The sequence below is a fragment of the Cololabis saira genome, chromosome 2 (genome assembly GCF_033807715.1).
Source record: "Cololabis saira isolate AMF1-May2022 chromosome 2, fColSai1.1, whole genome shotgun sequence".
NCBI lineage: Eukaryota > Metazoa > Chordata > Actinopteri > Beloniformes > Belonidae > Cololabis > Cololabis saira.
Genome location: NC_084588.1, coordinates 16,463,896 through 16,477,066, shown reverse-complemented (window position 1 = coordinate 16,477,066; position 13,171 = coordinate 16,463,896). Strand labels below are relative to the sequence as shown.

Here is a 13,171-nt window from a genome sequence, read left to right as displayed (position 1 = left end):
TTAAATGTCACGGCTCCCACAAGGACCACACTGTTCACGCAGAAGCTTTCCATTCTACAGTTGAAATAGTGTACAGCTCTTAAAGAACATGAGCCAGGTGTGTAAAGGTGTGGTCCTGATGAGAGCATGTGTGCAGTGGCTGACCAACATGCAAAGCAACGGTTAGCAGCAGTGTCTGGGATTGGCTCAGGGTGAAAACCCAACCTTTAAGCTACTTCCTCATAGTTCAGGTGGTTCACCTGAAGGGAAAAGCTCTCAGCCATTACAGGTGTGGTTCAGCAAAAGTGAGACATACTGTACGCTTCTGCAATGCCAGAGAAGCAAGACACACCATTGGTGAGTACACTGTAGCCTTTCAGCTTATTCTCTGTTTGTCATCATGGGTAATCTAAACTGAGAAAATGCTGTCTAAGTAGGTTGAAAAATGTGAGGTACATGATGGTCAATGTTTTTTTGCAAAGCATGTATCTTGATGTATGCTTAAGGTTCAAATCTACCCTTTAAGTTGATGGTCTTAAAGCAATACAGTGAAATTAATTACTAAATTTAAGCAAGGCTTGTTCAGAGTAAAATTCTGGGCATTTCCATGATATAACACCTAATCTCAGGGAACGTTATATAGTAAAGGCATAGGTAAGAGTATTGCAAAAAGAAACTCAACGATTCCTCCTGGAGTAACACACGCCCTCAAAGAAAAGGTACCTTTTTGAAGAGGAAGCTGAAACAGAATGATGCTTGTGGAGGTTGGCAAGGTGTAACTATACGTATTTATACATGCACGGCACGTTGGATAACAACATCATATCCCGTGTTCTATGAATCTGCTATGAAACATATGAAGACACATTTAAAGTATTTCTCTCTTCTGATAGATTAAAAAAAAACATTTTACAACACATCTTTTACAATAACATCATTTTCATTATGGTTTCATGGGTTTGTTGGATTTGAGAACAAAAATGTGTGCATTTGGATGTATTGAATTCTAGTTATTCAAACAGTGTCTGTAAAACATTTTATATTCTTCCGCTCTTATTTTTCTCTCAAGAAAGAAATTGAATTTATAGGATGTTCCTTCAAGGGTGCCAAAGGGGTTGCTGGCTCTACAATTTGGTCAAACTGTAAAAAAGTTAATATGGTAATTCAAAAGTTTTCAAGTGTGTATGCATGGAAGGGTTTGTATTTCCTTGAAATATATATACACATACACACACATATATATACATACATATATATGCCCACAGCTTCAACATCTTTTCCTGCACCTTTGCATGCAAATAGTCCTGTTTGCATGCCCAGTAGTCTTTTCCCTCTTTGGCTCAAACCCGTAGTCAAATGAAAGCTTCCACAACAAGCTGCTCACTTACGTTAAACAGATGGCTATACAAAAATTGTCTCTCAGTCCGTGTGATAGCAAACGCATCTATATTTGGCTGATGGGCTTTTCTTGATCCAAAGTAGGCAGAAAAAAAAGTACTGCTTTTCATGATAAGGATGTGCACTTCTGTTGCATTTGTTTCTTTCTTTGTTTTAATCATTTTTCATAAGCAGCTCAAGTGCCCATGCAAATAAGGCAGGCTGATAAACGTCTCTGCTTACTGAGGCAATTGGATAATCTTATCAATAATGAATGGGTTTGCCTCATAAACTGAGTGCAATTTATTTCTAAGAAAAGACTTGTTTAGAGATGAATAGACTTTGGCTGGCTTCAGTGTAGAACAATAGCCGCTGTTATGATGTCACAAGCATATTTTCCAAAAGTTCCAGCCTATCAGCCTATTTGATAAAGCCAATGCTTAGAAAAGTGCAAAAGAAAGAAATAACAATAATTCCAGAGATAGTTTTTAGTATTTGTATTATTACTAAACTGCTTCCCCTTTTCATAGGTCCAACATATAATAATAATACATTGGTGTTATATAGTGCTTTTAAATCTTTTTTGAATCTTTTACAAAGCAAAGATGCTTCACAATGGTGGTATTATTAATTCACTCCATTCCTACTTGGTGGTGGTAAACTACCTGTGTAGCCACTGCTGCCCTGGGACAGACTGACGGAAACGTGGCAGCCAACGGCCTCTCCGACCACCACCAGCATACACATAGATTCAAATTTAAACACCAGCAATTCCCTCACTGGAGGCAAGGAGGGTGAAGTGTCTTGTCCAAGGACACGACAGATGACTGGGGGGAGCGGGGTTCGAACCGCCAATCCTTCAACGACCCGCTCTACCACCTGAGCCACTGCCGGCCATATATGTGGGCCAGAGCTCCTGATTTCATACATTTTAAGAACTGTGTTTTCTGTATTTCTTCTTCATGCACTGGATAGGAACACGCACTTTGCATATGAGACGAGAATGAAAATTCCACCAGCTTTGCATTAACCACAAGTAGTTATAACGAACACTCCATCTATAAAAGAGCGGTGAGTGAGTCATGAAGTATTTAGTGGAAAACTGACTTAATGTGTTTTCATTTGTTTACAGGCGACATTACAGCCGCAGACACGATGCCTGCAATGTGGGGACATTCTGGAGTGGTCAGAAGAGCACAGGTGTGTATGTGCGTGTGTATATGTGTGTGTGTGGAAGTAAAACACAAAATGAATAGAGCAGTTTAAAGGAAGTACACGCTCCATGGCAACTGAGAGAAGCCCTATCCGGGAACAAATCACTGGGTTCTGTGAAGCTTTCATTACGAAGAAATCCTCTTCAGAACAACTGAAAGCGGACACTTGCTGCTTCTCTGATCTGCCCCGTGATTTGGGGAGATTTTTGCATGATTTACCAGTCTCAACTAATTCCAAGTAGATGCTCCATTTAAAATGTTCGTGTGAGAGGGTTTTTCAAACCTATAGGATAAAATACTTTATAGAGAGAGAGCAATGTGCCACACCTCAAAGAATTCCAAAATATTGATGTCTAAATTGGTCTTTTTTTTGAAGGATTATCCACAGATTTTATTAATTCAGCTTTGGCTTGTCAGGAAATATTTGGACCCCCCCCCCCCCCCCCCCCAAAAAAAAAAAAAAAAACAGCTCAGCATTTTGAAACCTTCACTATAAGGCAATAGGAATCAGGGGCAATCAGGGATTTTTGGTTCTTACTATTTTTCATAATGTGATTTTCAAAAATCCACATTGCCGAAAGGAAAAAAACAAGCGCAAGGAGGAGTCTCCAACAAATGTCAGTCAGTGTTTCTGATACGCTTACTTTGGTTACATGCCAGCTCATGAAACATTGCCTCTGCTGCAGGAACGAGTTTCATAGGCAGGGCTGAAGCACAGCAGAGAGGGAGCAATAGGGTTTTACCATTTCCAAGCCAAGTTTAAGTTCTTTTTGATTCAACTTCTTTAGAGGGATGGTTCAGTGCCTTTTCAGTGGGGTTGTATGAAATAAAGAAAACAATGGTCACAATTTAAAGAATCGGAGAGGAATTCTAATGGGGAGCTATTCGAACAGCATATTGGAATGAAGGCCATAGAGGAATACATTTTTACCATCTAATACTACTCCAACTTATTGAACTTATTAAATATTTTTACATTTGCTCTCTTGCATCAGAGTGATTTACTTTGATGCAACAGTTTCTTTACCCCAGAATGGCCTGGTGTCAAAATAGACTTTAGTTCAAACTAAAAAATGTTATGCTATGTAAATTCCCTGCGATGAAGTGGTGATCTGTCCAGGATATCCCTGCCTTTGCCCCAAAAGGATGGATAGATACCATGGAATTTGTGAGGATTTGTTCTATGGTAAAAAAATGGATCTTCTGTGGCCCGCAATCCAAATAGCTGTTAACCCATCTCTCTTTGAATTCCTCCCTGAGTCTCCAAACTGACAGCGCAGTGATGACTACAGCACTAAATAATCATCAGTACTTCACACAGTCCTACTTCAAAAAAGAAAATCCCTTTATAGACAAGAAAGACAGTTATTTAGAGATAAGTGTGGCATATACTGAAAACCGTTATGCAATAGCTACATGCTTCACTGTTCAGGAGAAATTAATGAAATGGATAAAAACACATATCATCAAGCGAGAATTACTATGAATTAATCAATAGTTATTAATTAAATAATCATGGTAATTCGTGCATAGCACATGCCTCCGGTTTACTGCAATTGTTATTGATATGTTTGCAACAGTTAATGAAAACCTTTCCAACAAAATATTTGGGCATTTTGTGTTTTAAAGAAGCGAATCAGGGTCAGCTTCCAAATGAATGCTAAAGTGGAATTCACTGACTCATTTCCTGTGTGTCTCTCACAGCGTCCTCCTTGGCTGTTCCTGCTCGACAGTCGATGAGACCCTTGAGAATGTCGCCAGAGGCCTGGCCAGCAAGATGAAAAAGAAGAGTCATTGGGCTGCCGGAAGAGTGGGTGACATTGACTTTTGTGGCTCTACCAAGATGAGAGGAAAGGTAAAATTTAATAATACAAAAAAAGAAAGTTTCACAGCAAGCCTTGCAAGAATTACTTGGAAATAACTCGCTGACATGAGAACACTTCTTTTCCTTTGATCCAGTTTGTGAGAGTGCGCAGCAACACGGACCCAGTGCTGATCTACCAGATGCTGACGGAAGAGTGGAGCCTTTCTCCCCCACACCTTGTAGTGGCTCTGGTGGGAGGAGATGAACTGGCTCAGATGAAGCCGTGGCTGCATGACACTCTGAGAAAAGGACTGGTGAAGGCTGCACAGAGCACAGGTTATACTGAAAAGACCAAACCCAAAATTGGCTTTTGAGAGCAAGGAAATTAGTTTTCTGTCATTGTCCACTGATATGAAGCAGAACTGCTGTCAGCAGATGTATAGTAATACTCCGTTAAGTAAAACGTTATAGGCTTAATTACATTTTTTATTGACTTTTGCTTATTTGTGTAGAGGTTTGTGTCTAACATTAAAAAACAGCTGTTTAACTCTTTATGTAAATTACGTTTTTGGCCATATGGTCATAAAAATGGCTCAATATTTGAAAAATAATTGATGCAATTTAACATAATGAATAATGACATGCTCTTGCAGACCTCTGTAGCTCGTGTAGAAACTTACATAGCCTGCACATGCAGTCGTGGTAAAAGTGAGCACCCCTCTTTTTATCCAGTTTTTTTTATGTGTAAAAACATAAATAAAATTGAGGGGAATGTAGTGGGTCATAGTATGAGGCAAGTGCAACCTCAGACAAACAACAAACAGTATTTTTCATCACCTGTGCCATTAATCTTTTGACAAAAATGAAGATAAAAAGAGAAAAAAATAGATAAAGAGCAATAATAGGTACCCCCTTCATGCAGCCAGAGATTTAAGAGAGGATATTGCAGCCAGGTGCTGCTAATCTACGACCCCTGATGAACTGATCATCAGCATGTGTGTTGACCTCTATAAAAGCAGATATTCTGGCAGTTTTTTTAGTCTGGAGTAGATTTGTTTGGAGGCATAAGTTTGCACAATGCAGTAAGAGAAAGACATTGGCAATACAGAACCAACAGAGTTGCTACAAGTTTGAATTCTAAAGTGAGAAAGGAAATAATTTTCTAGACAGATGCCAGTCCTCCCAGAAGTGGGCATCCTAGCAAATTTACCACAGGGTCAGGCCTCACAAAGCTCAGATGAATAAAACAAAATTCAAGGACTACAGAACTTTCCAGGGCCAACTGAGCATGTATAATGTTAAAGTTCAAGAGACTGAGCAAGTTTTGTTTGGAGGGGTTACCAGGAGAAAGCATCTTCTGTCTGAAAAGAAGACCGAACAGCGCTCTGGATAACCTAGACCCAAAACCTCAATGAACTAAAGCAACGAAGAATGCACAAAAAGTCCTCCAAAACCATGTGAGAGGCAGATAAAGTGATATTGAAATAAATTACTTTTATTGCTTAAACAGTCTGATGATGATGATGATGATGATGATGGTGGTGGTGATAGTGATCATCATCATGATGATCATGATCTATTTATTTCATCATATATTTCATATTCATCATCATGATGAGTATGATTTGTGTATTTATTTTCACATAAAACAGGATTAAAAGACAGAACACTAACCTTTGCACACAACTGTTTGTGAAATTGTTTTTCTGTCCTCCAGGGGCTTGGATTCTGACCAATGGTCTTCGCTTCGGCATCACCAAACACTTGGGTCAGGCAGTGAGAGATCATTCCTTGGCCAGCACGTCCTCCAAAGTTCGTGTAGTGGCCATCGGCATCGCGCCCTGGAACATGATCCACGGCCGAGAGGCGCTACTCACCGCCAAGGTTCATGCTCATATACAAAGAATGCAGAGCCTCTAAAGGCAACAATGAGTCTCTGAGCAGCATTAATGAGTTTGTTCTGCCCTCAGTCTTTCTGTATGTTCATTTTCCTAAGGTGGATGAGCCTGCAGTATACAAATCGCAGGACTTGCCTCATGGTTCAGTGTATTCTCTGGACAGCCACCACTCACACTTTGTGCTTGTGGAGGAGGATCCCAACAGACCAGGGGCGACCAGTGAGATGAGGGTGAAGCTGCTCAGACACATCTCCCTGCAGCGCACAGCTTATGGAGGTAAACTCTTTTGAGTCACTGTTCTGAGGAAGGAAAACATTGAAAATCTTTTCTTTTACATGAAGTGATAATAGTATATCTAAATATTACTTAATTAAAAGTTAAAATCATGCGTTATCTTTTCCTTGAGTACAGTTAAACAAAATATAAGATGCAGGTATATTTATTTTGAAATATTGTACATGTCAGGGTGCTAAATTATAAATCCACGATGCATTATTTCATTGTGCTGCTGTACATAATACATGTGCCTGCTTTATGTATGCACGTTTCAAAAGAAAGCCCATCTTCATATTTTATGACCTTTTGTTTCCCCTGCCTGTAAATAAGCTTCAGCATTGCAGGAAACTGCAGTAGTCAAGCTAATTTCTCTTTTTTTAAACGCTAAACACATAATTTCTTTTTCAAGGCCACCGCCTTGCAAAGTTTTACAAAAAAAATAGAAAAATAATAATAATTATGATCATTAGAGACATCTAAACAGAATGGAACTGGAGATGTTTGTTTCATATTTTATATTTCTAGCCATTACGCAGAGACAAGTTGCATTTCACAAAATGAATTATTGTTTTAATTAACAGCTGTTTGCAAATTAATCATTCCCTTTAAGGAAAATGAAATACATTCCTGTATAACCTAGAATTGACTATGTTTATTTGAAGAAAGAAATTAAAGGGAGATGCTCACCCTTCAAGAGTGCAGAAACTTGTTAAGAATACATGAAACCCCCCTTCATTAACTTCCCTTCGTCTCCATAAGTATAAACATGTGTAATGCCTCACAGTTTTACAGTAATATTTAGGTATGCAATAACATCTGTAATACTATATAGTGAAAGCACTTATTTCGTTTTCTTGTTAATTGGAACATATTGTGCAGGTGTTGCAGACCTGGTCAATCTCTCTATGTTTTAGTAATGAAAAGAAAGAACAGACAAAAACACAAAACAACCAACTTTTTTAATGCAAATTCTTTATTATTTTAATCACCAAAGTTTGTGAAAGTTAAGTATCAATTTCCTGAAGCCTTTACAATCTTTCAATGTAGTTGCTTGTTAGTTAGTTTTTTTCAGTGGAAAGGACTGTAGCACCCTATAATGTAATAATTTCCTGAAAATGTAATAAGGCCTGAAAATGTAATGAAATTTGCACTTAACTCAATCGAAAATGTAATAAAACCCAATAATGTAATAACTTCACCAATAATGTAATAAAATATCCTGACGGATATTGTAATAACATGTTTACCAATAATGTAATACCTTATTGTTTCCAACTTTATGAGCAACAGTGCATTTCTGAGGAACCAGAAGCCACAAGCTCTCTTCCGTTTTGTTCTTTTCCAACAACATCTGTATCTGACATGTACGGACTTAAAACAAGGCTGCAGTAACTGGATACAGATGCCTAATACTGCTGTTTATACACTTTTTGTACACATATAAAAGTTAAAACTATCTTGGTCTGTATGTTGGGCGCCTCCCACCCACACAGTCACTTAAGTGAAATTACATATTTGAGTCTTGTCGGAGGTCTAAAATAGCATTTTGTCTCCATATAGGTCAGTTGCCCCAGGTTCTAGAATGAATTGCCATTTTGATGCAATACTTGATGCAATACTTTGATGCTATACGTTCTAACTTGAAACTGTTGTGATTTACTTTGTTCTTGGACCTTAACAAAAGTTTAAACTATTTTTTAATGGTATAAAAAAAGGAAAAAGAAAAATTTGGCTTCAATAATCACAGTTCAAAGCACCATTACAACAATAAAGTGACACCAGAGTGTACTTTTTGGTCTCTGCAGGCACAGGAAGTTTTGAGATCCCGGTTCTGTGTTTCTTGGTCCACGGGGAACCCAAAATCCTGCAGGTATGTTTTCTATTGCATTCAATTATGTCAGGTGCTTTAGAAGGTTAATGGAAAAAAAGAAAAAATCAGAAGAGACCCTTACAAAACCAGTTATTTTTTTGGTCATTTGTTTGAAGATTTTCTGACTCTGAATGAAAGACAGGCTTAAAGTCAGAATTCAATAAAGTCTTCTTCCAAAGCTGGAGCCCAAAGCCAGATAGAGGGCAGATTCTTCATTTTATCAGAGAATGGATCTCTTCAACCAAAAAGCCTGTTCAAGTATTTCATTTCTTTGCATAAGTATGACCATAACTGAAGATGCTGAAGGCCACAGTGTTCGCTGAAGAGTATATTTCCTTGGTGATAACTTATCTCAGCTAACCATGAATAAAAAATTCACCTGGACATGTGTCTCCTCCTGCAGAGAATGTATAAGGGCATTGGAAATTCGACACCGTGGCTGATCCTGGCAGGCTCTGGAGGCGTGGCTGACATCCTTGTCACATTGATGAATAGTGGCTGCTGGGACACAGACAGTGTTCATGAGCTCCTGCTGGACACCTTTCCAAATGCCCACCACGGTGCAGACATCAGTAACTGGGTCAAGCTGGTGAGAGCCATGTGCACAGCGTGGAGGGAGGCACACAGATGTACACATCACAAGACATTAACAAAAATAAATAAATAAACAGGGCATTCTGGGGAAGTTTGTGAAGCGAGCTAATGAGGAAATTTACATTTTTATCTTAAGAATTTGCATGTGACCTCACTGAAGATGTGAAGGAGGAGCGCGAGATTCAAGTTTACACACTGAAAGTCTTGCGATTCCAGAAACTGCACGTTGAACACTAATGCATGACTGTCAACCTCACCATTAGATCCAGAGGATACTTGATCATGGGCATCTCCTCACAGTCCACGACCCCGGACAGGAGAGCTCAGACCTGGATACAGTCATCCTCAAAGCTCTTGTCAAGGGTAAAGTACTTCTTCACAAATTCCCCCGCAGCTCTACAGTTACAGCTTTTCCGACTTGGCACAGCCATGACATTTTGAGCTCTTCTCGGATTGTGAACGTTTTACATTTCTCTGTTTATCAGCCTGTAAAAGCCAAAGTCAGGAAGCTCAAGACTTCCTGGATGAACTGAAGCTGGCGGTGGCCTGGAACAGAGTGGACATTGCCAAGAGTGACATCTTTAACGGCGATGTGGAGTGGAAGGTGGGAAAACACATTGTCATTTGACCGGAGGTTTGCCAAACTCTGAGGGTTTAACTTCTCATGCATTCCAGGAAGGAAACAGGGAAGGAAACAGCCACTCAAACTTCAATCAAGTCAGAGTTTTGCATATTTAGAGTAATGACAGCAAGACTTATACTTGCCGGGTGAGACTGTGCTCACTGATGCATATATGCTTTCGTTAAGCCGAAAGCTGACATGTGTAGGCAAACATACTTCAGCACACATTATGTCTTTGATCCATGTTATCATAGTTTAGCGTGTTAGCCTCACATGTTATGCTTCTAACATTTGCTTATTAACACAAATTAAAATCAGTTCATGTCAGCCTTAGAGTGCTAGATGTGCCAGTATGATCATCCTCAAAGGATGTCTTCAGATTTTTTTTGGCGTGGCAAGAAGTATACCCATCCACAGAGCTGGGCCGTCAGAATAGCTGCAGAGCTACTGTATTTCACGTGGGAGTTTCAACATGTCAACATTTGTTTCCTATCAATGCAACATTAACTTACTGCCTATTCACAATATTACATAAAAAATTAGAGACGCAAGCCAACTTACATTGTAGCACAGAATAGAGTAATAGAAAAGGTACCAAATTTTTCCTAAAATAAATTTTTGAATGATTGCAACGAGACCTCACGATCTTTGCAGGCCTGCGACCTTGAAGAAGTGATGATGGATGCTCTTATCAATGACAAACCAGACTTTGTGCGCCTGTTTGTGGATAACGGAGTGAACCTGGGTGAATTCCTCACATACGGGCGTCTCCAGGAGCTTTACTGGTCTGTGTCAGAGAAGAGTCTTTTTCACAATCTGCTTCTCAAAAAGTACGAGGAGAAGCAGCTCCTGCTGGGAGCAGCCCGGGCGCCGGGCCCACCTGGACATCACGCCTCTGAGCAAGCGAAGCCCCGCTTCACACTCTTCGAGGTGGCCAAAGTGCTGAAAGACTTTCTCCATGACTCCTGTAAGGGGTTTTACCAAAAGATTCCCACTGTAAGTAAACCAATCTACATTAATCCAGTCAATAATCAATACTTTCAGCTGATGGTTTAAGCTCTTGCAGGCAGTGCTTTGCATCGGCCACCTTATCACAGTTAACTTTTCCTCTTGGGATTTTGTAAGAGATTTTGTAGCCAAATCCTCACAAAACTAGTTAATTTGAAAATGTTAAAAGCATCTGCAGGAGACAGACAAACCTTTAATACATCGACTTCCTGCTAAACTCACTTAGTGGAGTGAAACAAAATCTGTGATTGTGACTAACAGCAACTCATCGTTTGGATGCAGTAAATTGAGCTAAATCTAACCAATAACTCAGTCTCTATTGTAAAGGAATCCTGCCACATTATAACTCCAGTCATGTCACTAGTGCTCAGCATATTTGTATTATTATTATTCTTAGTCACTTGAAATCATATTCCAGTTGACAGACTATCAGGCAGAAAAGGCAAAAGTGGCTTCCTTTGAAAGTGAATGGTTTTGCATCAATAGCTTTGACCACCATTAACTGAAGGACTCGTGGGAGCATTGTGTTTTCCATAAACTGTCCTCAGCTGCTTCATATACTTCACATGTTTAAAACATTCAAAATGTTGTGTGTATTTTCTAGGAAAAGCCTGCAAAAGGGCGACTATTCCACAGCCAAAAGAACCTCCCGGAGTTGGAGGGGCGCTGTGAACATCCTTGGCGGGATCTTTTCCTCTGGGCTGTCCTTCAGAACCGACAGCAGATGGCTAACTACTTCTGGACGATGGTCAGTCATGTGAACTTCTTTGTTCCAGCTCATACTTTATCAGCACTGAACAGTCCAATCAATCAAGGCCGAAATGTGTCTTGCATTGGGAAAATCCACTTAAACCAAACTGAAGTGAGCTGAATTATACGGTGATATTGCGGATGCTCCGTGACAAGGCCGATGTGAGGCCGCGCTGTGCAAGTGTGGGTCCGTCATGCCTTATGGAAATGTCGCTGTAGATAAAAGAGCCCTGCAAACGGCATATTTATCAAGTAGGGATGTGAGCTAAAAAGCTATCTTATCTCCTAGAACATTATTTAAATTAAGGTCATGCCGCCTGCTGAGGCAGTCAACCGGTGGTGAGACAGGAGAAATGGTTCTGCTCTCATCATGAAGTTAATGAAAAACATCCTGAAATAGGTTCCGTGTTAAATAGTTTAAACGACACCTATTAGTGATGGCTGTTCTTAGGCTTCTGCATTTTTTAAAGACACATTTTATATTTTTGCTGCCCTTTTTCCTTAAATATTTCAACCAATGATTCTAATCTCAAAAGTGGCCACCATTTCCCGATAGCAGAGAATCTTTGACCCAAATATGACAGAAACCTGCATTTTTATGTGGCCTAAATTTGGCTCTGAGTGACATGATTGACTCAGCGTGTGTGATGCTGCCTAAACACACCTGGGCCTCACAACGCATCCCGTAACCCACATCAAGGCCTGGTTTCTCAAATGAGTGCCACATACGGTGCATCCAACACGTGCCACAACTCAAGCTAAATCCATCTCAGCGCCTTTCGGCCAGATCGGGCTAGTGTAATCAGAGCTGGGTAGAGTAGCCAAAAATTGTACTCAAGTAAAAGTACTGTTACTTCAGAATAATATGACTCAAGTAGAAGTAAAAAGTAGTCATCCAAATAATTACTTGAGTAAAAGAAAAAAAGTACTTGGTGAACAAACTACTCAAGTACTGAGTAACTGTTGAGTAACGTCTGATTTATTTTTGTTAACACAACCATTCAAACAGACAAGTACAAAATAATCATCTTCAGGCAAATTAAATCAATAAAATAATAATAAAAAAAATTAATAAAAAATAGCTTAAATTAAAATAATCTTAAAGTGAATTCAAGTACTTTAATAAATAATAAAATAATAACAGAATAAAAAAATAAATTAAGCACAAGTAGCACACAATTTCAAGCCTTTGTACTTTTCTTTTTTAACCAGGCAGAACTAGAACAAACATGAACTCATAGAAACTCTGTGTGTGTTTGAGTCTGTGTAAATGTGAAAAAACATGCAAAAACAAAAATTTTTCCCAAAGAATCATCAGTAATGTCATGAGATTGACGCGTACGCGGATAAAGGGGTTAAAAGAAAAGTAACGAGCTCAACGTAGCCTAATGTAGCGGAGTAAGAGGAACAGTTTCTTCTTCACAAATCTACTCAAGTAAAAGTAAAATGTATAGTGATTCAAAACTACTCCTAAAAGTACAACATTTGCCAAAATTTAAGTATTCAAGTAAATGTAACGGAGTAAATGTAACTCGTTACTACCCACCTCTGAGTGTAATACTTGTCAGCCCCATGACTGACTCAAATATGCCAGAAGTAGACCAGATTACACCCGATGTGTCTGGTCTTTGGGTTATATGTTCAGGTCTTGCATCTTTTTTCAAATATCTGAAATAGTGGTAACTGCACAATCCAAGCGTGCAATCCCTGGAACTCCCAGTAACATGTTTATCACTCAGACTACTGCTGGGATGGCTTCATTCACATTTTGATTGTTTG

At 39.3% G+C, this 13,171-nt stretch overlaps 1 protein-coding gene across 2 annotated transcripts in view; it reads left to right on the top strand.

Moving 5' to 3' along the window:
• Positions 1–273: 273 nt before the first annotated feature.
• The window catches only part of trpm5 (transient receptor potential cation channel, subfamily M, member 5), a 24,858-nt gene continuing 11,960 nt past the window's right edge, over positions 274–13,171 (top strand). For both annotated transcript variants that reach the window (XM_061739008.1, XM_061739001.1), the window contains exons 1-12: positions 274–336; positions 2,489–2,556; positions 4,275–4,425; positions 4,530–4,710; positions 6,092–6,258; positions 6,371–6,548; positions 8,354–8,418; positions 8,822–9,007; positions 9,276–9,375; positions 9,498–9,616; positions 10,289–10,630; positions 11,247–11,390. In XM_061739008.1, the coding sequence (XP_061594992.1) occupies positions 310–336; positions 2,489–2,556; positions 4,275–4,425; positions 4,530–4,710; positions 6,092–6,258; positions 6,371–6,548; positions 8,354–8,418; positions 8,822–9,007; positions 9,276–9,375; positions 9,498–9,616; positions 10,289–10,630; positions 11,247–11,390 (1,728 nt within the window). In that variant the 5' untranslated portion in view covers positions 274–309. The remainder of the gene's footprint in view (positions 337–2,488; positions 2,557–4,274; positions 4,426–4,529; positions 4,711–6,091; positions 6,259–6,370; positions 6,549–8,353; positions 8,419–8,821; positions 9,008–9,275; positions 9,376–9,497; positions 9,617–10,288; positions 10,631–11,246; positions 11,391–13,171) is intronic.